Raw genomic sequence first — 24,066 nt, 5'->3', positions numbered from 1 at the left:
TTTACAGGAAGGGCCAGAGTCGTCTCTATTTTTTGAGGCGACTGAGGTCCTTCAACATCTGCCAGAAAATGCTGAGGATTTTCTATGAGTCTGTGGTGGCCAGTGCGATCCTCTATGCTGTTGCATGCTGGGGGAGCAGGCTGAGGGTCGCAGATGCCAACAGACTTAATAAACTGATCCGTAAGGCCAGCAATGTTGTGGGGATGGAGCTGGACTCCCTCAAGGTGGTGTCGGAGAGGTGGATGCTGTCCAAGATAAAGACAATGTTGGATAACACCTCCCACCCACTCCATGACATGTTGGTCAGTCACAGGAGCTCGTTCAGTGAGAGACTGAGATTACCGAAAAGCACCACTGAACGACACAGGAAATCATTCCTGCCTGTGGCCATCTCCCTGTACAACGCATCCACTTAACACACTGTTTGCTGCTACAACTACACATGTTTCTTTTCCAAATATTTATTTATAAGTGACTTATGTATGTATGTATGTATATATATGTATATATTGTACTATTCTTAGTTAGCGTATTGTCTGTCTTGTCTTAATGTTGGTTTAAAATGGAGCACTGTAACAAAAAATAATTTCCCCCAGGGATCAATAAAGTATTCTAATTCTGATTCTGATTCTGATTCTTACCTTGTAGCGTGAGTGTTGTTGGGAAGCACAGCAGTGACACCTTGTGGTGAATAAGTTAATCACCATCACATAGCTGGTTGCCCTCCATCTACAGCAGCACAGTAGCCAGTAGCTGGAGATTCTGAGGCTGACGGTGCACCGGAGCCCTAGCATCCATACGCTGTTCCAGGCAGTGAATGTTCTCATGTTACCTGATGAATCTGTCTGATTGGTTATTATGTGTTATTATTGTGTATCACGCGTGCATATAACAGGTATTACGGTAAATGATACCTGTTGTACCGTAAAGTAAAAGCTATGTTTTTAGGTGTGACGTTAACAATGACAAACATACATATATATACACATACATACACATATGTATATGTATACCATATATTAGAACATTAGACTGCTGATTTATTGTGAATGGATGATATTGTTTTATGATGCACTATACTGCTGAGTTAAGAAGAGAATATTGTGTGCAGAGAGTCAGGGCCTTGCTGTTCTGATAGCAGAGGAGACAGAGCACATTCCACAGGAGGTTCACCCCACCACCTTGTTGGGAGCAGGAAAAACAATGAGCCGAGGTCATAACTTTGGCGCCGTGTGAGAGAAAGAATGTGAATGTTTAGGCCTTTACGACTAGGTGTTGCCCATTAGAGGCTATAAGAGCTTGAGTAACCCTCCACCAGTTTGAGATTTGCTGTGTCACTCTGCATGCATGTCTCCCCATCCGGAGGGTTTGTGCTCTTAAAGTGTTGAATTGTATGGAATAAAGGATTGTTGATTGAGCATTTATACACCGAGTATTGTCCTTCCTTCAGCCCAAAGATCAAAAGAATTGGGAGAATTGAACAATACATACATACATGCACACACAGACATACATATATATATATGTATGTCTGTGTGTGCATGTATGTATGTATTGTTCAATTCTCCCAATTCTTTTATTTATATATATATATATATATATATAAAACACCCAGCACGCCCCTGCGGGCGGTTTGTCCTTGAAGCTCGGGTCCTCTACCAGAGGCCTGGGAGCTTGAGGGTCCTGCGCAGTATCTTAGCTGTTCCCAGGACTGCGCTCTTCTGGACAGAGATCTCCGATGTTATTCCCGGGATCTGCTGGAGCCACTCGCCTAGCTTGGGAGTCACCGCACCTAGTGCTCCGATTACCACGGGGACCACCGTTACCTTCACCCTCCACATCCTCTCGAGCTCTTCTCTGAGCCCTTGGTATTTCTCCAGCTTCTCGTGTTCCTTCTTCCTGATGTTGCTGTCATTCGGAACCGCTACATGGATCACTACGGCCGTCTGCTTCTGTTTGTCTACCACCACTTTGTCCGGTTGGTTAGCCACCACCATTTTGTCTGTATCTGGAAGTCCCACAGGATCTTAGCTCGGTCATTCTCTACCACCCTTGGGGGCATCTCCCATTTTGACCTCGGGACTTCCAGGTTATACTCAGCACAGATGTTCCTGTACACTATGCCGGCCACTTGGTTATGGCGTTCCATGTATGCCTTGCCTGCTAGCATCTTGCACCCTGCTGTTATGTGCTGGATTGTCTCTGGGGCATCTTTACACAGCCTGCACCTGGGGTCTTGCCTGGTGTGATAGACCCCAGCCTCAATGGATCTTGTGCTCAGAGCTTGTTCTTGTGCTGCCATGATTAGTGCCTCTGTGCTGTCTTTCAGTCCAGCTTTGTCCAGCCACTGGTAGGATTTCTGGATATCAGCCACCTCCTCTATCTGCCGGTGGTACATACCGTGCAGGGGCCTGTCCTTCCATGATGGTTCCTCGTCTCCCTCCTCTTTCCTGGGTTTCTGCTGCCTGAGGTATTCACTGAGCACTCGGTCAGTTGGGGCCATCTTCCCAATGTATTCTTGGATGTTCGTTGTCTCATCCTGGACTGTGGTGCTGACACTCACCAGTCCCCGGCCCCCTTCCTTCCGCTTAGCGTACAGCCTCAGGGTGCTGGACTTGGGGTGAAACCCTCCATGCATGGTAAGGAGCTTTCTTGTCTTTATGTCAGTGGCTTCTATCTCCTCCTTTGGCCAGCCTATTACCCCAGCAGGGTACCTGATCACGGGCATATATATATATATATATATATATACATATATATATATATATATATATATATATATATATATATATATATATATGTGTGTGTGTGTGTGTGTGTGTGTGTGTGTGTGTGTGTGTATATACAGGGAGTGCAGAATTATTAGGCAAGTTGTATTTTTGAGGAATAATTTTATTATTGAACAACAACCATGTTCTCAATGAACCCAAAAAACTCATTAATATCAAAGCTGAATGTTTTTGGAAGTAGTTTTTAGTTTGTTTTTAGTTTTAGCTATCTTAGGGGGATATCTGTGTGTGCAGGTGACTATTACTGTGCATAATTATTAGGCAACTTATCAAAAACAAATATATATATATATATATATATATATATATATATATATATATATATATATATATATATATATATATATATATAAATAAAACAAATATATACCCATTTCAATGATTTCTTTTTACCAGTGAAACCAATATAACATCTCCACATTCACAAATAAACATTTCTGACATTCAAAAACAAAACAAATCAGCGACCAATATAGCCACCTTTCTTTGCAAGGACACTCAAAAGCCTGCCATCCATGGATTCTGTCAGTGTTTTGATCTGTTCACCATCAACATTGCGTGCAGCAGCAACCACAGCCTCCCAGACACTGTTCAGAGAGGTGTACTGTTTTCCCTCCTTTAAATCTCACATTTGATGATGGACCACAGGTTCTCAATGGGGTTCAGATCAGGTGAACAAGGAGGCCATGTCATTAGTTTTTCTTCTTTTATACCCTTTCTTGCCAGCCATGCTGTGGAGTACTTGGACGCGTGTGATGGAGCATTGTCCTGCATGACAATCATGTTTTTCTTGAAGGATGCAGACTTCTTCCTGTACCACTGCTTGAAGAAGGTGTCTTCCAGAAACTGGCAGTAGGACTGGGAGTTGAGCTTGACTCCATCCTCAACCCGAAAAGGCCCCACAAGCTCATCTTTGCTGATACTCGGCCCTGAAAATCTTAGAAATATGGTATCTAACCAGATTCTTACCCTGGATGGCATTACCTTGGCCTCCAGTAACACTGTGAGGAACCTTGGAGTCATTTTTTTATTGGGCGACCGTGGCTCAGGGGGTTGGGAATCGCATCTGTAACCGGAAGGTCGCCGGTTCGATCCCTGGGCTCTCTGTCCTGGTCGTTGTGTCCCTGGGCAAGACACTTTACCCTACTTACCTACTGGTGTTGGCCAGAGGGGCCGATGGCGCAATATGGCAGCCTCGCTTCTGTCAGTCTGCCCCAGGGCAGCTGTGGCTACAACTGTAGCTTGCTTCCACCAGTGTATGAATGTGAGAGTGAATGAATAGTGGTATTGTAAAGCGCTTTGGGTGCCTTGAAAAGCGCTATATAAATCCAATCCATTATTTTTGACCAGGACATGTCCTTCAACGCACATATTAAACAAATATGTAAGACTGCTTTCTTCCATTTGTGCAACATCTCTAAAATTAGAAATATCCTGTCTCAGAGTGACGCTGAAAAACTAGTTCATGCATTTATTACTTCCAGGCTGGACGACTGTAATTCATTATTATCAGGAAGTCTAAAAAACTCGCTGAAAAGCCTTCAACTAATCCAAAATGCTGCAGCAAGAGTCCTGACAGGGACTAGAAAGAGAGAGCATATTTCTCCTGTTTTGGCTTCCCTTCATTGGCTTCCTGTTAAATCCAGAATTGAATTCAAAATCCTGCTCCTCACATACAAGGTCTTAAATAATCAGGCCCCATCTTATCTTAATGACCTTGTAGTACCATATCACCCTATTAGAGCGCTCCGCTCTCGCTCTGCAGGCCTACTTGTTGTTCCTAGAGTATTTAAAAGTAGAATGGGAGGCAGAGCCTTCAGTTTTCAGGCCCCTCTTCTGTGGAACCAGCTTCCAGTTTGGATTCAGGAGACAGACACTATCTCTACTTTCAAGATTAGGCTTCAAACTTTCCTTTTTGCTAAAGCATATAGTTAGGGCTGGACCAGGTGACCCTGAATCCTCCCTTAGTTATGCTGCAATAGACGTAGGCTGCCGGGGGATTCCCATGATGCATTGAGTTTTTCCTTTCCAGTCACCTTTCTCACTCACTATGTATTAACAGACCTCTCTGCATTGAATCATATCTGTTATTAATCTCTGTCTCTCTTCCACAGCATGTCTTTATCCTGTCTTCCTTCTCTCACCCCCACCGGTCGCAGCAGATGGCCCCGCCCCTCCCTGAGCCTGGTTCTGCAGGAGGTTTCTTCCTGTTAAAAGGGAGTTTTTCCTTCCCACTGTCGCCAAAGTGCTGCTCATAGGGGGTCATATGATTGTTGGGTTTTTCTCTGTATCTATGAAGCGCCTTGAGGCGACTTTTGTTGTGATTTGGCGCTATATAAATAAAATTGAATTGAATTGAATTGAATACCAGCCCAAACCAGTACTCCACCTCCACTTTGCTGGCGTCTGAGTGGGACTGGAGCTCTCTGCCCTTTACCAATCCAGCCACGGGCCCATCCATCTGGCCCATCAAGACTCACTCTCATTTCATCAGTCCATAAAACCTTAGAAAAACCAGTCTTGAGATATTTCTTGGCCCAGTCTTGACGTTTCAGCTTGTGTGTCTTGTTCAGTGGTGGTCGTCTTTCAGCCTTTCTTACCTTGGCCATGTCTCTGAGTATTGCACACCTTGTGCTTTTGGGCACTCCAGTGATGTTGCAGCTCTGAAATATGGCCAAACTGGTGGCAAGTGGCATCTTGGCAGCTGCACGCTTGACTTTTCTCAGTTCATGGGCAGTTATTTTGCGCCTTGGTTTTTCCACACGCTTCTTGCGACCCTGTTGACTATTTTGAATGAAACGCTTGATTGTTCGATGATCACGCTTCAGAAGCTTTGCAATTTTGAGACTGCTGCATCCCTCTGCAAGATATCTCACTATTTTTGACTTTTCTGAGCCTGTCAAGTCCTTCTTTTGACCCATTTTGCCAAAGGAAAGGACGTTGCCTAATAATTATGCACACCTGATATAGGGTGTTGATGTCATTAGACCACACCCCTTCTCATTACAGAGATGCACATCACCTAATATGCTTAATTGGTAGTAGGCTTTCGAGCCTATACAGCTTGGAGTAAGACAACATGCATGAAGAGGATGATGTGGACAAAATACTCATTTGCCTAATAATTCTGCACTCCTTGTATATATTGTTAGATTATAATATTATTTTATGCCATGTTATACCCCTAATTAAAGATTGTGAATTATTATGTAGTTTTAGTTTGCATTATTCTCCTGAATTAGAAGAAGCTGATAACTATTGCATTAGTTAAACTGATTTGCATTACATTAAACTGCTGACTTGTTGTGAATGAATGATATTGTTTTATGATGCATTATACTGCTGAGTTATAAGAAATCTAATTTGTCTGAGTAGAAGAGAACAGAGTGTGCTGGAGTTTTCTGCCCTATTTCAGCAGGAGCAGATAAACAGGGAGCCAAGGTCGTAGCTTAGGCGCTGTGTAAGAGAAAGCATGTGAATGTTTAGGCTTTGTATGATAAGGTGGAGGCACCAGAGGCTATAAAAGTTTGAGCAATGCTCCACCATTTTGAGATTTTGAGGCTGTCTGCATCAGTGTCCATCTCCCACGTGTGTGATCATTAAATCATCGTTTGACTCAACCCGACCGGACCAGTGTTGTTATTGTGGTTTTTCTCTTGTCTCCATCCCCAATATTTTGAACCTTAACAATATATATACATACACGTATATATATGTATATATGTATGTTAGCGTGGGCTGCAATGCGTTAGCACGGTTAGCTCATTAACGCGTTAGTGCCATGTAGCCCCACGCACGGGGCGATCCGCGATAACTCGCTAAGGCAGATTTGCCGTGTTAATGCGGTTATGGCGTTAGCATCATTTTAACGGGATTAACGCTGACAGCACAAGTTTTTACAAAAGTCTGCAAGGTCAGCAGACATGGGGACATTTGTGTGCGGACTGAATTATAGCACGTTCGCATGAAGACAGGAATTACATCAAGGGTTTCTACTTCTGCTCCACTAGAGTAGCTTTGCATGAATCACAGTTCAAATATATGTTTTAGCTCCTCCCCTTTTACAGCCAACCTACCTTTACATCAACTGTGTGCCTCAGATACCAGAGATTTCACCTGTGTGTGTGTGTGTGTGTGTGTGTGTGTGTGTGTGTGTGTGTGTGTGTGTGTGTGTGTGTGTGTGTGTGTAGATCAGTGGGCTCTGTCCAGAAGAGGCAGCAGCTCAGGAGCAGTCGGGACAGGTGACAGAGTGTCTGAAGATCAAACTGGAAGACTGTAAGATGGTAAATGAGCTCGCTGCTGCCTTCACTGACCTCTCAGGGTGTAGTGAAACCCAGCTTTATAATTTAAAATGTTTTAGAGAACTACCTGAGGCTGCTCGGCTGGCATGTACAGTGGCTTGCAAAAGTATTTGGCCCCCTTGAACTTTCCCACATTTTGTCACATTACAGCCACAAACATGAATCAATGTTATTGGAATTCCAGGTGAAAGACCAACACAAAGTGGTGCACACGTGAGAAGTGGAACGAAAATCATACATGATTCCAAACATTTTTTACAAATAAATAACTGCAAAGTGGGGTGTGCGTAATTATTCAGCCCCTGAGTCGATACTTTGTAGAACCAGCTTTTGCTGCAGTTACAGCTGCCAGTCTTTTAGGGTCTGTCTCTACCAGCTTTGCACATCTACAGACTGAAATCTTTGCCCATTCTTCTTTGTAAAACAGCTCCAGCTCAGTCAGATTAGATGGACAGCGTTTGTGAACAGCAGTTTTCAGATCTTGCCACAGATTCTGGATTGGATTTAGATCTGGACTTTGACTGGGCCAGTCTAACACATGGATGTGTTTTGTTTTAAACCATCCCATTGTTTCCTGGCTTTATGTTCAGGGTCGTTGTCCTGCTGGAAGCTGAACCTCCGCCCCAGTCTCAAGTCTTTTGCAGACTCCAAGAGGTTTTCTTCCAAGATCGCCCTGTATTTGGCTCCATCCATCTTCCCATCAACTCTGACCAGCTTCCCTGTCCCTGCTGAAGAGAAGCCCCCCCAGAGCATGATGCTGCCACCACCATATCTGACAGTGGGGATGGTGAGTTCAGAGTGATGTGCAGTGTTAGTTTTCCACACACAGCGTTTTGCATTTTGGTCTCATCTGACCAGAGCAGCTTCTTCCACATGTTTGCTGTGTCCCCACATGGCTTGGGGCAAACTGCAAACGGGACTTCTTCTGGTTTTCTGTTAACAATGGCTTTCTTCTTGCCACTCTTCCATAAAGGCCAACTTTGTGCAGTGCACGACTAATAGTTGTCCTATGGACAGATTCCCCCACCTGAGCTGTAGATCTCTGCAGCTCGTCCAGAGTCACCATGGGCCTCTTGGCTGCATTTCTGATCAGCGCTCTGCTTGTTCGGCCTGTGAGTTTAGATGGACGGCCTTGTCTTGGTAGGTTTACAGTTGTGCCATACTCCTTCCATTTCTGAATGATGGCTTGAACAGTGCTCCGTGGGATGTTCAAGGCTTGGGAAATCTTTTTGTAGCCTAAGCCTGCTTTAAATTTCTCAATAATTTTATCCTTGACCTGTCTGGGGTGTTCTTTGGACTTCATGGTGTTGTTGCTCCCAATATTCTCCTCTGAGGCCATCACAGAGCAGTTGTGGAGCTGTTTTGCAAAGAAGAATGCGCAAGGATTTCAGTCTGTAGATGTGCAAAGCTGGTAGAGACATACTGTAAGTGTCACAGAAATGGCTTGTGTATAAAGAAGTTTAATAGATGGTTCCAGCAGTTAAAATGTTCTTGATTGTACATTTCTGTGGTCAATATTGTAAAGGTGTGTTTATCTTGTATAGGAGACATGTTTATCTTGTCACAAAGAACAAGTTGTTACACCGCTATTATTGCGAGGTTTGGGCGTGATAATATAGGGTCGAGCCACGATCGCCCCATATATAAATATATATATAGTCGACCTTAATCTTGCAGAGAATGTGATGATTTTGTGGATAATTAAAGTCAGTCATATATCCACAAACACAACAAGCTGAAAGTCAGTGATGCTGCTCGGTTTGCAGTCCTGAACATCACGGCACAAGCAGGATCCACTGCACTGTTAATGTGAGCTGTGTTATATTGCTGCCTCTGTTCGGTGGTGTCGAGCCAAACGGACTTTAACGTGTGTTTGAACGAGCTGACGGTTCACTCGTTAAGCTGAAAGAAAGATGCTTTAATCACAGCAGTCACACATGTGTCCACTGCACCATCTGGAACTCTTCTTGTTTACACTCGTAATAACACAAACACTAAATCCTGCTTCTCTGTGCTGTTGTGTAGCAGTGTGTACACCTGAGACTGTCACCTGTCTGTCTGTCCTGCACTCTCTCTCTGTTTCTTTCTCTCTGATTGTGGAATAAAAGTATGAACGTGTGTTTATAAGTTACACTTGTGTTTGAATCCTGCAGCTTATCACACATTTGATGTCCATGTGTGACGACTGCAAGTGTCCAGAGTGAGGACAGACTGAGGGACCCACTGCTGCACATCATCTGTGAGGCTTTGCACCCCTGATGATCCACCAGGACAAACTCGGCAGTGTGTGAGGAAGAGGAGGAGGAAGAGCCAGCAGCAGCTGACAGATGGAGAGAATAGACAGACTGTTCCCTGTTTGTGAAGGACTGCTAGGAAAGTTTAACAGAACTGTCTGTGCTGAATCAGTCTTATTAGGTAATGTTCACATAATGTGATCATCCCAGTGTTTCCAGTGTGGGAGAAAGTACTCAGAGTACTCAGGGCCTTCAAGTTACACACCATGAAAGGCAGCAACAAGTTTAATGTTCAGAAACCTAAAGTCTGTATCAGCAGCAGAATGGAGCTAAAATAAATGTTGGTTTCAGTTCTATGAAGCTTTGAGTATTTTGGATCAGTAGCTGCTGTGTTTGTTGCATCATATTGCTGTAACTGTTTATATGCTTTATATATTCTGAGCTAAGTTGATCTATAGTGTCACATCATATTCTATAAGGATGTTATGTGTTTGTAGACTTTCTGCCCAGTTTGACCCATTTAGCAGACGTCAGCCTGTTTAAGGCTCTGATGTCTATTCTGTGTGACTTACAGCAGTTATGACATGGTCTGATTTTCTCACCCAATAAAGGAATATTTCATATATCAGTCTACTCTTCATTCTATCAGACACAGTTATCACAGCTCGTACATTTGCTTTATACACATGTATGTAAGCATGGAGCCAAATGTAATAATGCCAACGTATTAAACGAACAATATTTGTCTCTTATATATAACACATCTGTATACACACTGTCACAGATACTCGTCTTTGAGTGAAGATTTAAGGTGATAGGACATATAAACAACTGTTCAAGCTCACTGCTGTAATATATCATAATAATCTGACTATAACTTTAATATTGGCCATATTATATTTACATTACCACAGTGAGATGACTTTAGTCTCATGACCAACATCAGCTAATTGTTATTTACTAGCTAATCTTAAATGACTGTTCAGCACAGGAATGAAGCCCAACAATCATGTTTTACGGTCCTTTGGTCTCAAATGAACAAAACATGTTCTCCTTCGTTTCTGTCACACAAAGCTGTATGACACGTTTCTCGCGGTTAGTATCATGGTTGCTAGGCAACCTGAGCAGCGCGACGAAGGCAAGACCGTCCTATTTCACAAGCCTCTCACTTCCGCACTTCTCATACTTATAGTACGCACCGTGCGTAGTGCGCGTACTTCAAGCGTGCAGACCCTGAATTGGGACACAGCCTAGTGGTGCCGAGCTGGCGCACCGAGTAGTTCCTGTTACCTGCTGTGTGTCTGTTTTTACAGGTAAGCTGGGTTCCAAATAATACATATGTGATAGACAACAGTAGCAATCGAAAAGCTAGAGAGCCAGTTCACGAGTTTAAGGGTTGATAACGACGAACCACCACCAGCTGTTGCTAAAAGCACCTTTGTTAGCTAGCAAAGTATTTACAAATAGTTCTCCCGTTCATTGATCTGAGCATGCGCAGAATGATCCACAGCGCTCCTTTGATCTTCTCGAACGATCATCGTGACGTCACGGCGACATCACAATGATCCTTTGAGAAGATCAAAGGATCATTGTTATGTCACAGCGACGTCACATTCTCTGCCACGCCCACCGAGTCTATAAATAGGAGCTCGTTCAACAGTTTACAGCAGAAAGAGCCAGTTGTTTGAGACACAGCTACCCTTTGACACCCTTCAGCCTTAAACCTTTACAAAAATGTCACAGGCAAGAGCAGATCCGTTAGACCAACTGGAGCGTACGAGAGAGGAACTCCGGCATCAAAACGCACAGCTCTGGGAAGAAAACGCACGACTCACCGAAGAACTCGCACGAGTCAATGAAATGTGCATAGACTTCAGTCACGATGTCACACGACACATTCAAGAAAACACACGACTCGGTCGAGAAAACACACGACTCGGTCGAGAAAACACACGACTCGGTCAAGAAAACGCACAACTCGAGCTAGAAAACGCACAACTCGAGCTAGAAAACGCACAACTCAGTGAAAACTACATAGAACTCAGTAAAGAACACATAGAACTCAGGAACGATGTCACACGAGACATTCAAAAAAACACACGACTCTGTCGAGAAAACACACAACTCAGTCAAGAAAACGCACAACAGAGGCAAGAGATGGCAGAACTCAGACAAACTGTGGAAAATCTTCAGCGCCCAGCGGTACGGGAACAAGAGACAACAGAAAGAGAATCGCCTGGTTCGTGGGGTGTAAACCTACTTAAAGTAGGTTTAACTGTTGCCGGATGTGCCATTGCGTTTCCTGCAGCTTTCTGGGTCGCCTCTAAGATTTTCAGCTGAAGCGAATGTCCCGCTCTGTGGATCGCTTGCGTATGCTTGCATGCACACGTCCCATCGACAACTGTGGATTGTGGTCCGCATCCACAATGACAGTAGAGCTGTCATTGTGGATGTGGACCAGTTACCCTTTAAAAACAGTAATGATCTTTTCCAGCCACAGTCCACCTTCATCCTGGCGTTGTTCCCGCTGGTGCAGGGTCCGCTCCTCAGCAAAGGTTTCTCCGTTTGGTTCTGTCCAAGGCGTCCTCGGGTGACGCGTTGATGGTCTTAATGTCTTCCCTGATTTTGTCCATCCACCGTTTTTTCGGTCTGCCTCGAGGCCGGCGTCCATCTGGGTCGATCCTTAATAGTCGTTTTTGCTGAGTTCTCATTGCTTCGAATCACGTGTCCATACCACCTCAGGCGGGATTCGAGCATCTTTTGAACTCGAGCCACAGTCCACCGACCTGTCATAAATATGCTGTGCTCTCCTTTATGTTTGATTTAATTTTGCCCCTCACCCCCCAACCAGTCATGGCAGAAGACCGCCCCTCCCTGAGCCTGGTTCTGCCAGAGGTTTCTTCCTGTTAAAAGGGAGTTTTTCCTCTCCACCGTTGCCAGAGTGCTTGCTCATAGGGGATCATTTGATTGTTGGGGCTGAATTTTTGGATTTCATTTAATTGGCTTAAACTGAAAAATCTAAAAATTCATGTGAGGGCTTCACATAGTGGAGAGCACTACATTTGCTAACTGCTCTTTGTTTATTTGTAGATTTTGTAGTTCTTCCTACTACAAAAACTACAAATGAAAACAAGGCAGTTAGCAGCAAATGAAAATAAATAAAACACTTAAAAAAATCTGCTACTGCTCTGTGTGTTTACTTCAGTGAACACTTGTATGTTTTTGTGTTAGAAGATTATAGATTGTCCAAAATGTCCTACAGCCTGCCAGAGTACGAAATGAGGATAAAACAGGAAGTTTGACAGCAGTGAGTTCCTGCAGCGACCTCTCGTTTCTCTCCTCAGTGCTGCATGTTCGTGAACGTGAGCCTGGACGCGAAGGACGCGGTGAAAACTCTGAGCGCTGCAGTTCGGCTCCACCATACGGCAGGTGTCGCTCAGCAAAGCGATGCAGAAAAACAACAGAAACACCAAATAGGACAGATGTTTCAGGCACGAGACGTCCCTGGGCTTTCTGAGGGGACAACAACAACAATAATAATAACAATGTGCAGTAAAACATACACTCATTCTTTTCATTTATTAAGTTCCTGTGTTGTGTTGTTTGTGTTGTGCGTAGTGCCGACGCGGGACAGTTTGCAATTGTGTAGTGCTGTTGTTCTAAGTGTGACTGTGCAATGACAATAAAGAGTCTCTCGTCTCATCTTGACGATGAGCTCGTCCACCACAGCACTGAATCCAGCTCAGTTACAAGTTACAAAAGAAAATCATTTTTACTCGAGTACTAAAATTCATATTCAAGAAAACGCATGTTTCAGCTTCATTGCACGAGGCAGAGCAATTACGTTTCAGCGGACATCATGGCGTCCGCGTGTCCAGCTGTGGAGAGGACTCTTCTTTTGCCTTTCTTATCTTTACTAAGTAGAGACGTACAGGAAATAGTTGAGAGGGAAAGGGCCGGACTCAAACCCGTGCCGCTGCGTTCCAGCCATGTGGGATGTGGTCACCATGAGCTGAGCTCAGCCGACGTCAGAGACGCCTTTGAGTCAAACGTATGACACGTGTCCGTCTGTGGTCCTAGCTGCTGCCTCCTCGCTCCTTCAGCAGCTGCTTGAGGACACTGGACTGTTTCAGCGCTCTCAGGTTAGAGATGTCCTCCGCGATGACCAGGATCTCCTCGCCGCGATGCTCCTCGTCACCGTCGCCTTCCTCGCTGTCAGAGAGCGTGCACAGGAGAGCGTCGTTCTCGTACGTGGGGAAGTAATACCTGCGGAGCGAGACGACGTTTAGTGCTCAGGCTCAAATTAGTCCCAAAAAGGACGCCATTTTCCTCAGCTGATAAAAATACTCCAAATGAAGTGTAAACATCTGTGGCGTTGACCACGTTCATCAGCAGCTGTACGCCAGCTTTAAAGCCCGCGCTCTCATTGGTTAATTCTGCAGGCGCTTCCTTAAACCTACTGCGGCTGGTCCCAGGCGGACATCTCTGGCAGTTTCATCACGTGACCTTCAGCCGCGATGTGACGCAGGGCGTCCGCCCGGCAGTCGAACATCCGCGTGCAGCCGTAGCAGCGGCTCTGATGGATCTGCCGCCGGATGAAGTTCACCAGTTTGACCTGCTGGTAGAACTTGAGGTCTGAGGGAGGACAGAACATTAGAAACACTCAGAAGGAAGAAATAGAAGCAAACTGCGCTCGAATTACCACGGCGATTTCACCCACTGAGCTCGGTCTTAAGGAGGTGGAGGTCGAAGCCGTGAGCCTCCTGCAAACAAAACAGAAAGATGTCAGGGTCACGCACGCGACGCCCGTTACAGACTTCATAAATAACAAAACCAGAAAGCAGAGAGAAACTTTTCTGCCTCTCAGGTAAACTCGTCACTCGTGAGCACAAACTTAGAGTCACGTTTGGGAAACTGGTTCTGACTTTAAACCAGAACGTTTAATCAACGACAAAATCGGACTGCAGTCGACGTCCAATCCTAGATTTATTTATTGTTCACGAGTGTTAAGTCTAATTGTTGAATGTTGTCATCGTGTTTCTTAAATTTGTACGGTCTGAGTTCAACCTATAGGATCAAGACGTTCCTTTGTCTCTGACCTCTCCAGCCACTCTGTGCTGGGGGAGCTTTTATTGCAGATGCATCCTGACAGATCTGTTGTGAGCTTCCTGCTTTTATGACACACACACACACACACACACACACACACACACACACACACACACACACACACACACACACACACACACACACACACACACACACACACACACACACACACGTCTTAGAACCATTGGGGGGTTTTACGTGGGAGGTGCTTGTGTTGTATTGTAACTGCCATGTCAATAAATAGCTACGGGGGAAGCTGCTCTTTGAAGGACTTCGGGCCTGAGACAGGACAGGGGCGTGGGCTCCAAGAGCTGGTTCTTGACCAAAGACTTCCCTCGTTAGCGAGTGAAAAACCGGTTGAAGATGTTCTGTTATGTCTTGTTTCCTTCATGATGAATAAGTCTCTAAACTAGCGGGGCCTGTGGAAACACAGACCCAACAACGAGGAAACATTTTTATTTGCTCGTTAAAGGTTTGACAATCATGTATTTATTTGGAAACTTTTCAAAATAAAAGGCGCTTCATTTTAAAAGCTCTTCAGCTTCGGTCCGTCTGTGTGTGAGGGCACTTTCTGAGTAAAATCCACGTTTTGTGCGAACGATGGATTCATATGTTTGCAGAGACCTCAGGAAGCAGATCGTTTCCTGTTAGTGTGCACTGTCTCCGTTCTCCCAGAAGCCTTTGCAGAATCGTTTCAGGGATGAAAAGCAGAAAACGATATTTTCCTTCTCTGAAACTTCTACGTTCCCGTACCTTCATATGCGCGTAGATCTGCTCCAACGTCTCCGATTGGTGATCACAGAACAGACACACTGCAGAGACCGGATGAGCCTGCCAGTCCGACCAATCACTGCGGACGATACAGAGATGACACGAGCAGACATTTACACAGGATCAGAGGAGGACTAGGAAGTGGACTTGATTGAAACTTTTGCATCCAGGCTGACACAGTAAATAAGAATATTATCAGGAGGGACAATCCAAGGTTCAGTATCTGGGATCGAGCCGGGGATCAAACCTCCAACCTTTCGCTGCACCTCCTGATCCACAGCTACCCCGAGCTCACAGCACCTGGTTCAGCACCTGGTTAGCGCTGGAGATCAATTTTTCCTCATGTGATCCTTCAGCGTGGTTTTATCTCGAAACGTTTTCTCGCAGTACAGACACTGCAGACTGAAGCGAGGGGAGCAAAATGAAAAGGCGCGCGAAACAAAACTTAACGCTGTGAATAAAAAGCAACGATTAGCGTACCTGTCCAGTTTGTCCTGCAGCGTGTCGAGGAACTCGCTGCAGTAGACGATGTTGTCCGGCAGTCCGATGCTGAAGGAATGCTCTCTGGCCATGTGGTTCAGCAGAGACGACCTGGAAACAGCACGTGGAGCCATTTTTAATAAACAAAAGAAAACATCAGCTGACATCATCACTGTTAGCACTGCGCTGCAGTCCTTTGGGCTTCGTCCAGAAGTTCCCATTTGGACAAGACTTCAAGATCCACGCAGCGTGCCCATAGTGGCAGACAGAGGGAAGCAGCCTCTCTCGCCATGGGCCGCTGCATGTCCAAATGTGAGGAGACCCGGAGCGGACGCGGGTTATGTCTCTCGGCGTCCTCCCGCAAGAAGCTGGAGGTGGTGCCTGTGCAGAGGGAGATCGAGCATCTGCGAACCAACACAGTGACTGAAAATGGATGGATGGAAGCTTAACTGGAGGTAAGACACAGATCCACACAAGAACTGTGGTAAACACCAGTGAGTCACACCTTCATGCCATTCATGAACCAGCGCACACCTGCACAGGTCTCAGACCTGACCCTTAGCAGGAGAGGAAGAAGGGTGAGGAGCTGCACTGGTCTCAGATCAGCTTCTTGGTTCAGGCTCAGACATGTCACTGAATGATGTTTATGGAATTATGGGTCAAAGCAGCTTTTTGGGGGTTGGATCATAAGAGATGACTACAGGAAGCAAAGAAGCTTTTAGTCACATGATTTCAGGAAGCTCTACCTTCTGTCTGCTTTAATCTAACACACGTGAGGTTTCCAGGACTGATGGGAATCCCGCGGCGCGTTACCTGTTTCCCGGGAACTCTTCGCTGCAGAACATGCAGAGACGATGGAAGCTGCTGTCGTCTCGCTCCTTCTGCTGCTGCTCCAGGACCTCCTCCTGTGGGAGCACAGAAGAAGAGCTCAGAGGAATTCTTCAGAAAACTACCTCAGAGTGCTCAGATATTTAAAGTGCAGAGGTTACAACGACACAAAGCGTGTCAAATCACTCAAATCTGCAATTTTTCTGATTTTTCCTGATTTTCAGACTTTGCCTCAAAATAAAGTTTAAAAGAAACGAAACTTCCAGCAGCACAAGATTCACTCAGGATGCTCCGAGTGTCACGTCTCCTCACCAGTCGTTTCTGCTGCAGCTTCTCTCGGAGGACTCTGTCTTCTGGAAGGACGTCACACAGCAGGAAGTAGTCCTCCTGCTTCTCTGTCAGGTCAGCGAGGAAGAAGAGTTTTTAATGAGTCATTAATCAGAGCTGGAGGAAGTGTACGTGGTTCACTTTGAAAGGTCAGGTCCTCTGTGGGTTTGAGTGAACTCACCGACTGGGCCCGTGGAGTTGGTTTTGATGACGCTGCAGAAATCTGTGAGCGGCTGCTCGAGGAATCTGCCCTTCCAGTACAGCAAGTACCTGATGGAGGAAACTCGTCAGTAAAAACCGACTCACAGCCAGGTTTACCGGCGCACAGAAACACTTCGTCACGGTTCATAAAAGCAGCACACTAGCAGGCGTGGACATGCTGGACTTGTTGTATATATTTATACTTGTAAGGTAAGGGTTTCCCCCCATCACCCCAAATAATTACAGGAAGTCTTTGGTGAAATGATCGAGTTCCAAATGCTAAAAACATCCAAACGTGTTCCCGAGAGTTAAACGAGTGAGCCGGAGCATGTGTGGCTCGTACTTTGGGACGTCTGCGATGAGTTTGACGTCGGCGATGACAAGCTTGTGCTCCATCAGCAGGTGTCTGAGGAGGACGTCTTTCCGCGGCGGTGGGACGGACTCAGAGCAGAACAGGCAGACCAGCGGCTCGGAGCCGGGACATTGAACACCGGAGGGCTGGAGGTGTCAGCCGGCTGATCGGGGAAACACAGCGGCTCCAGAATGCTGTCCTTACCTGAGAAAGCAGAAGAGAGACTACACCTTATATACCACACACACTCTACTCCAGACCAGGTGAGTCAAAACCAAGCGGAAGCGAGAATGTACAGCCTGGCATGAAGAAGCATTTCCCTCTGATCTACAAAAATCTGTCTGTATACAATTATTTTCATCACCCGTGGGGACAAAACTATGATCTAAAAGTAAAAAAAATAAATAAATTAATGAATTAAATAACTCATTAATCGAACTCAGACTTTACACGCTGTTAAATCCTGAATAAACTTCACAGCTGTCAGACTGAGTACTGACTGAATATAGAGATTGCTGTATAATCACAGTTAGCAGCCCAGCTATTTCCTAGCCTGCTAGCTTAGCCGGGCGGGTTCCCGCCTGCTTTTCTGATTTTTTTTAGCCTTTTTTCTGCTGATTGTGGATTCCCACAGACTCGGAGAGTCACCGACACCCAAACCTTTGCACGCAGACCACCAGATATCAGCATTAAAGCCGCGGACACGTTTAAAAGGTCACACTTACCGTCTTTACTCGGCTCGCTGGCGGCCATGTCTGGTGTCACGTGGTGCAAATAACACAAATCGAACCAATCGGAGGCCGTAAAATGCCAACGAAGCGGACCCCCGGTAAAACACGAATTAGAAAAGGTGCATTCAAGTGGTTCAAGGAAATATAAAACTCAAGTTTCGATAGCTGAAGGTTAATTAATGTGAATGAAGTTGACTAACATGTAACGTTGGACGTTGTTGCATATATATAGCAAAGAATATAAATCACATGAACACTCAGATCCTCAAGATATAGCTGAGCGTGTTCTCTGCGGTGCATACACTATTATATATTGTACATATATTTATTAGTTTCAGGTTGGCCATTCTTGTATTTTGCTCGTTTGTGTTGTTGTGTTTGCACATCTCTGTTGCTTGTGGGGCTCGCACACAAGAATTTCACTCGCATGTGCTGTGCCAGTGTGCCTGCACATGTGATGTTCCTCGACACGCTGCAGGACAAACTGGACAGGTACGCTAATCGTTGCTTTTTATTCACAGCGTTAAGTTTTGTTTCGCGCGCCTTTTCATTTTGCTCCCCTCGCTTCAGTCTGCAGTGTCTGTACTGCGAGAAAACGTTTCGAGATAAAACCACGCTGAAGGATCACATGAGGAAAAATTGATCTCCAGCGCTAACCAGGTGCTGAACCAGGTGCTGTGAGCTCGGGGTAGCTGTGGATCAGGAGGTGCAGCGAAAGGTTGGAGGTTTGATCCCCGGCTCGATCCCAGATACTGAACCTTGGATTGTCCCTCCTGATAATATTCTTATTTACTGTGTCAGCCTGGATGCAAAAGTTTCAATCAAGTCCACTTCCTAGTCCTCCTCTGATCCTGTGTAAATGTCTGCTCGTGTCATCTCTGTATCGTCCGCAGTGATTGGTCGGACTGGCAGGCTCATCCGGTCTCTGCAGTGTGTCTGTTCTGTGATCACCAATCGGAGACGTTGGAGCAGATCTACGCGCATATGAAGGTACGGGAACGTAGAAGTTTCAGAGAAGGAAAATATCGTTTTCTGCTTTTCATCCCTGAAACGATTCTGCAAAGGCTTCTGGGAGAACGGAGACAGTGCACACTAACAGGAAACGATCTGCTTCCTGAGGTCTCTGCAAACATATGAATCCATCGTTCGCACAAAACATGGATTTTACTCAGAAAGTGCCCTCACACACAGACGGACCGAAGCTGAAGAGCTTTTAAAATGAAGCGCCTTTTATTTTGAAAAGTTTCCAAATAAATACATGATTGTCAAACCTTTAACGAGCAAATAAAAATGTTTCCTCGTTGTTGGGTCTGTGTTTCCACAGGCCCCGCTAGTTTAGAGACTTATTCATCATGAAGGAAACAAGACATAACAGAACATCTTCAACCGGTTTTTCACTCGCTAACGAGGGAAGTCTTTGGTCAAGAACCAGCTCTTGGAGCCCACGCCCCTGTCCTGTCTCAGGCCCGAAGTCCTTCAAAGAGCAGCTTCCCCCGTAGCTATTTATTGACATGGCAGTTACAATACAACACAAGCACCTCCCACGTAAAACCCCCCAATGGTTCTAAGACGTGTGTGTGTGTGTGTGTGTGTGTGTGTGTGTGTGTGTGTGTGTGTGTGTGTGTGTGTGTGTGTGTGTGTGTGTGTGTGTGTGTGTGTCATAAAAGCAGGAAGCTCACAACAGATCTGTCAGGATGCATCTGCAATAAAAGCTCCCCCAGCACAGAGTGGCTGGAGAGGTCAGAGACAAAGGAACGTCTTGATCCTATAGGTTGAACTCAGACCGTACAAATTTAAGAAACACGATGACAACATTCAACAATTAGACTTAACACTCGTGAACAATAAATAAATCTAGGATTGGACGTCGACTGCAGTCCGATTTTGTCGTTGATTAAACGTTCTGGTTTAAAGTCAGAACCAGTTTCCCAAACGTGACTCTAAGTTTGTGCTCACGAGTGACGAGTTTACCTGAGAGGCAGAAAAGTTTCTCTCTGCTTTCTGGTTTTGTTATTTATGAAGTCTGTAACGGGCGTCGCGTGCGTGACCCTGACATCTTTCTGTTTTGTGTTTGCAGGAGGCTCACGGCTTCGACCTCCACCTCCTTAAGACCGAGCTCAGTGGGTGAAATCGCCGTGGTAATTCGAGCGCAGTTTGCTTCTATTTCTTCCTTCTGAGTGTTTCTAATGTTCTGTCCTCCCTCAGACCTCAAGTTCTACCAGCAGGTCAAACTGGTGAACTTCATCCGGCGGCAGATCCATCAGAGCCGCTGCTACGGCTGCACGCGGATGTTCGACTGCCGGGCGGACGCCCTGCGTCACATCGCGGCTGAAGGTCACGTGATGAAACTGCCAGAGATGTCCGCCTGGGACCAGCCGCAGTAGGTTTAAGGAAGCGCCTGCAGAATTAACCAATGAGAGCGCGGGCTTTAAAGCTGGCGTACAGCTGCTGATGAACGTGGTCAACGCCACAGATGTTTACACTTCATTTGGAGTATTTTTATCAGCTGAGGAAAATGGCGTCCTTTTTGGGACTAATTTGAGCCTGAGCACTAAACGTCGTCTCGCTCCGCAGGTATTACTTCCCCACGTACGAGAACGACGCTCTCCTGTGCACGCTCTCTGACAGCGAGGAAGGCGACGGTGACGAGGAGCATCGCGGCGAGGAGATCCCGGTCATCGCGGAGGACATCTCTAACCTGAGAGCGCTGAAACAGTCCAGTGTCCTCAAGCAGCTGCTGAAGGAGCGAGGAGGCAGCAGCTAGGACCACAGACGGACACGTGTCATACGTTTGACTCAAAGGCGTCTCTGACGTCGGCTGAGCTCAGCTCATGGTGACCACATCCCACATGGCTGGAACGCAGCGGCACGGGTTTGAGTCCGGCCCTTTCCCTCTCAACTATTTCCTGTACGTCTCTACTTAGTAAAGATAAGAAAGGCAAAAGAAGAGTCCTCTCCACAGCTGGACACGCGGACGCCATGATGTCCGCTGAAACGTAATTGCTCTGCCTCGTGCAATGAAGCTGAAACATGCGTTTTCTTGAATGTGAATTTTAGTACTCGAGTAAAAATGATTTTCTTTTGTAACTTGTAACTGAGCTGGATTCAGTGCTGTGGTGGACGAGCTCATCGTCAAGATGAGACGAGAGACTCTTTATTGTCATTGCACAGTCACACTTAGAACAACAGCACTACACAATTGCAAACTGTCCCGCGTCGGCACTACGCACAACACAAACAACACAACACAGGAACTTAATAAATGAAAAGAATGAGTGTATGTTTTACTGCACATTGTTATTATTATTGTTGTTGTTGTCCCCTCAGAAAGCCCAGGGACGTCTCGTGCCTGAAACATCTGTCCTATTTGGTGTTTCTGTTGTTTTTCTGCATCGCTTTGCTGAGCGACACCTGCCGTATGGTGGAGCCGAACTGCAGCGCTCAGAGTTTTCACCGCGTCCTTCGCGTCCAGGCTCACGTTCACGAACATGCAGCACTGAGGAGAGAAACGAGAGGTCGCTGCAGGAACTCACTGCTGTCAAACTTCCTGTTTTATCCTCATTTCGTACTCTGGCAGGCTGTAGGACATTTTGGACAATCTATAATCTTCTAACACAAAAACATACAAGTGTTCACTGAAGTAAACACACAGAGCAGTAGCAGATTTTTTTAAGTGTTTTATTTATTTTCATTTGCTGCTAACTGCCTTGTTTTCATTTGTAGTTTTTGTAGTAGGAAGAACTACAAAATCTACAAATAAACAAAGAGCAGTTAGCAAATGTAGTGCTCTCCACTATGTGAAGCCCTCACATGAATTTTTAGGTTTTTCAGTTCAAGCCAATTAAATGAAATCCAAAAATTCAGCCCCAACAATCAAATGATCCCCTATGAGCAAGCACTCTGGCAACGGTGGAGAGGAAAAACTCCCTTTTAACAGGAAGAAACCTCTGGCAGAACCAGGCTCAGGGAGGGGCGGTCTTCTGCCATGACTGGTTGGGGGGTGAGGGGCAAAATTAAATCAAACATAAAGGAGAGCACAGCGTATTTATGACAGGTCGGTGGACTGTGGCTCGAGTTCAAAAGATGCTCGAATCCCGCCTGAGGTGGTATGGACACGTGATTCGAAGCAATGAGAACTCAGCAAAAACGACTATTAAGGATCGACCCAGATGGACGCCGGCCTCGAGGCAGACCCCACAGAGCGGGACATTCGCTTCAGCTGAAAATCTTAGAGGCGACCCAGAAAGCTGCAGGAAACGCAATGGCACATCCGGCAACAGTTAAACCTACTTTAAGTAGGTTTACACCCCACGAACCAGGCGATTCTCTTTCTGTTGTCTCTTGTTCCCGTACCGCTGGGCGCTGAAGATTTTCCACAGTTTGTCTGAGTTCTGCCATCTCTTGCCTGAGTTGTGTGTTTTCTCGACAGAGTCGTGTGTTTTTTTGAATGTGTCGTGTGACATCGTTACTGAGTTCTATGTGTTCTTTACTGAGTTCTATGTAGTTTTCACTGAGTTGTGCGTTTTCTAGATTGAGTTGTGCGTTTTCTAGCTCGAGTTGTGCGTTTTCTTGACCGAGTTGTGTGTTTTCTCGACCGAGTCGTGTGTTTTCTTGAATGTGTCGTGTGACATCGTGACTGAAGTCTATGCACATTTCATTGACTCGTGCGAGTTCTTCGGTGAGTCGTGCGTTTTCTTCCCAGAGCTGTGCATTTTGATGCCGGAGTTCCTCTCTCGTACGCTCCAGTTGGTCTAACGAATCTCCACTTGCCTGTGACATTTTTGTAAAGGTTTAGGGCTCAAGGGTGTCAAAGGGTAGCTGTGTCTCAAACAACTGTCTCTTTCTGCTGTAAACTGTTGAACGAGCTCCTATTTATAGACTCGGTGGGCGTGGCAGAGAATGCGATGTCGCTGTGACAAAACAATGATCCTTTGATCTTCTCAAAGGATCATTGTGATGTCGCCGTGACGTCACGATGATCGTTCGAGAAGATCAAAGGAGCGCTGTGGATCATTCTGCGCATGCTCAGATCAATGAACGGGAGAACTATTTGTAAATACTTTGCTAGCTAACAAAGGTGCTTTTAGCAACAGCTGGTGGTGGTTCGTCGCTATCAACCCTTAAACTCGTGAACTGGCTCTCTAGCTTTTCGATTGCTACTGCTGTCTATCACATATGTATTATTTGGAACCCAGCTTACCTGTAAAAACAGACACACAGCAGGTAACAGGAACTACTCGGTGCGCCAGCTCGGCACCACTAGGCTGTGTCCCAATTCAGGGTCTGCACGCTTGAAGTACGCGCACTACGCACGGTGCGTACTATAAGTATGAGAAGTGCGGAAGTGAGAGGCTTGTGAAATAGGACGGTCTTGCCTTCGTCGCGCTGCTCAGGTTGCCTAGCAACCATGATACTAACCGCGAGAAACGTGTCATACAGCTTTGTGTGACAGAAACGAAGGAGAACATGTTTTGTTCATTTGAGACCAAAGGACCGTAAAACATGATTGTTGGGCTTCATTCCTGTGCTGAACAGTCATTTAAGATTAGCTAGTAAATAACAATTAGCTGATGTTGGTCATGAGACTAAAGTCATCTCACTGTGGTAATGTAAATATAATATGGCCAATATTAAAGTTATAGTCAGATTATTATGATATATTACAGCAGTGAGCTTGAACAGTTGTTTATATGTCCTATCACCTTAAATCTTCACTCAAAGACGAGTATCTGGGACAGTGTGTATACAGATGTGTTATATATAAGAGACAAATATTGTTCGTTTAATACGTTGGCATTATTACATTTGGCTCCATGCTTACATACATGTGTATAAAGCAAATGTACGAGCTGTGATAACTGTGTCTGATAGAATGAAGAGTAGACTGATATATGAAATATTCCTTTATTGGGTGAGAAAATCAGACCATGTCATAACTGCTGT

The 24,066-nt window shown here is 45.5% G+C and overlaps 1 protein-coding gene and 1 pseudogene across 2 annotated transcripts; one reads left to right on the top strand and one right to left on the bottom strand.

The window, feature by feature from the left end:
* Nucleotides 1–12,505: 12,505 nt before the first annotated feature.
* On the bottom strand, nt 12,506–18,145 carry LOC308392345 (zinc finger protein 277-like; annotated as a pseudogene). The gene is made up of 11 exons (XR_013974761.1): nt 18,118–18,145; nt 17,384–17,596; nt 17,021–17,109; nt 16,825–16,907; nt 16,498–16,589; nt 15,685–15,795; nt 15,537–15,606; nt 15,187–15,318; nt 14,045–14,087; nt 13,785–13,959; nt 12,506–13,590 (listed from the first exon to the last, which is right to left on the bottom strand). The product of XR_013974761.1 is annotated as a zinc finger protein 277-like (transcript).
* Nucleotides 18,146–18,550: 405 nt separating this feature from the next.
* Nucleotides 18,551–21,403, top strand: LOC308392344 (zinc finger protein 277-like; the record flags this gene model as incomplete). Its single annotated transcript, XM_080875318.1, has 5 exons — nt 18,551–18,615; nt 19,017–19,113; nt 20,201–20,243; nt 20,329–20,503; nt 20,698–21,403. The coding sequence occupies 5 exons, from the start codon at nt 18,551–18,553 to the stop codon at nt 20,885–20,887; spliced, it is 570 nt and encodes a 189-aa protein (XP_080731444.1). The 3' UTR covers nt 20,888–21,403.
* Nucleotides 21,404–24,066: the final 2,663 nt, after the last annotated feature.

The sequence above is a fragment of the Rhamphochromis sp. 'chilingali' genome, assembly GCF_963969265.1.
Source record: "Rhamphochromis sp. 'chilingali' genome assembly, chromosome: 2".
In the NCBI taxonomy this organism is placed as follows: domain Eukaryota; kingdom Metazoa; phylum Chordata; class Actinopteri; order Cichliformes; family Cichlidae; genus Rhamphochromis; species Rhamphochromis sp. 'chilingali'.
The sequence above is the reverse complement of the archived record's forward strand: the minus strand, read 5'-3'. Positions and strand labels throughout refer to the sequence as shown.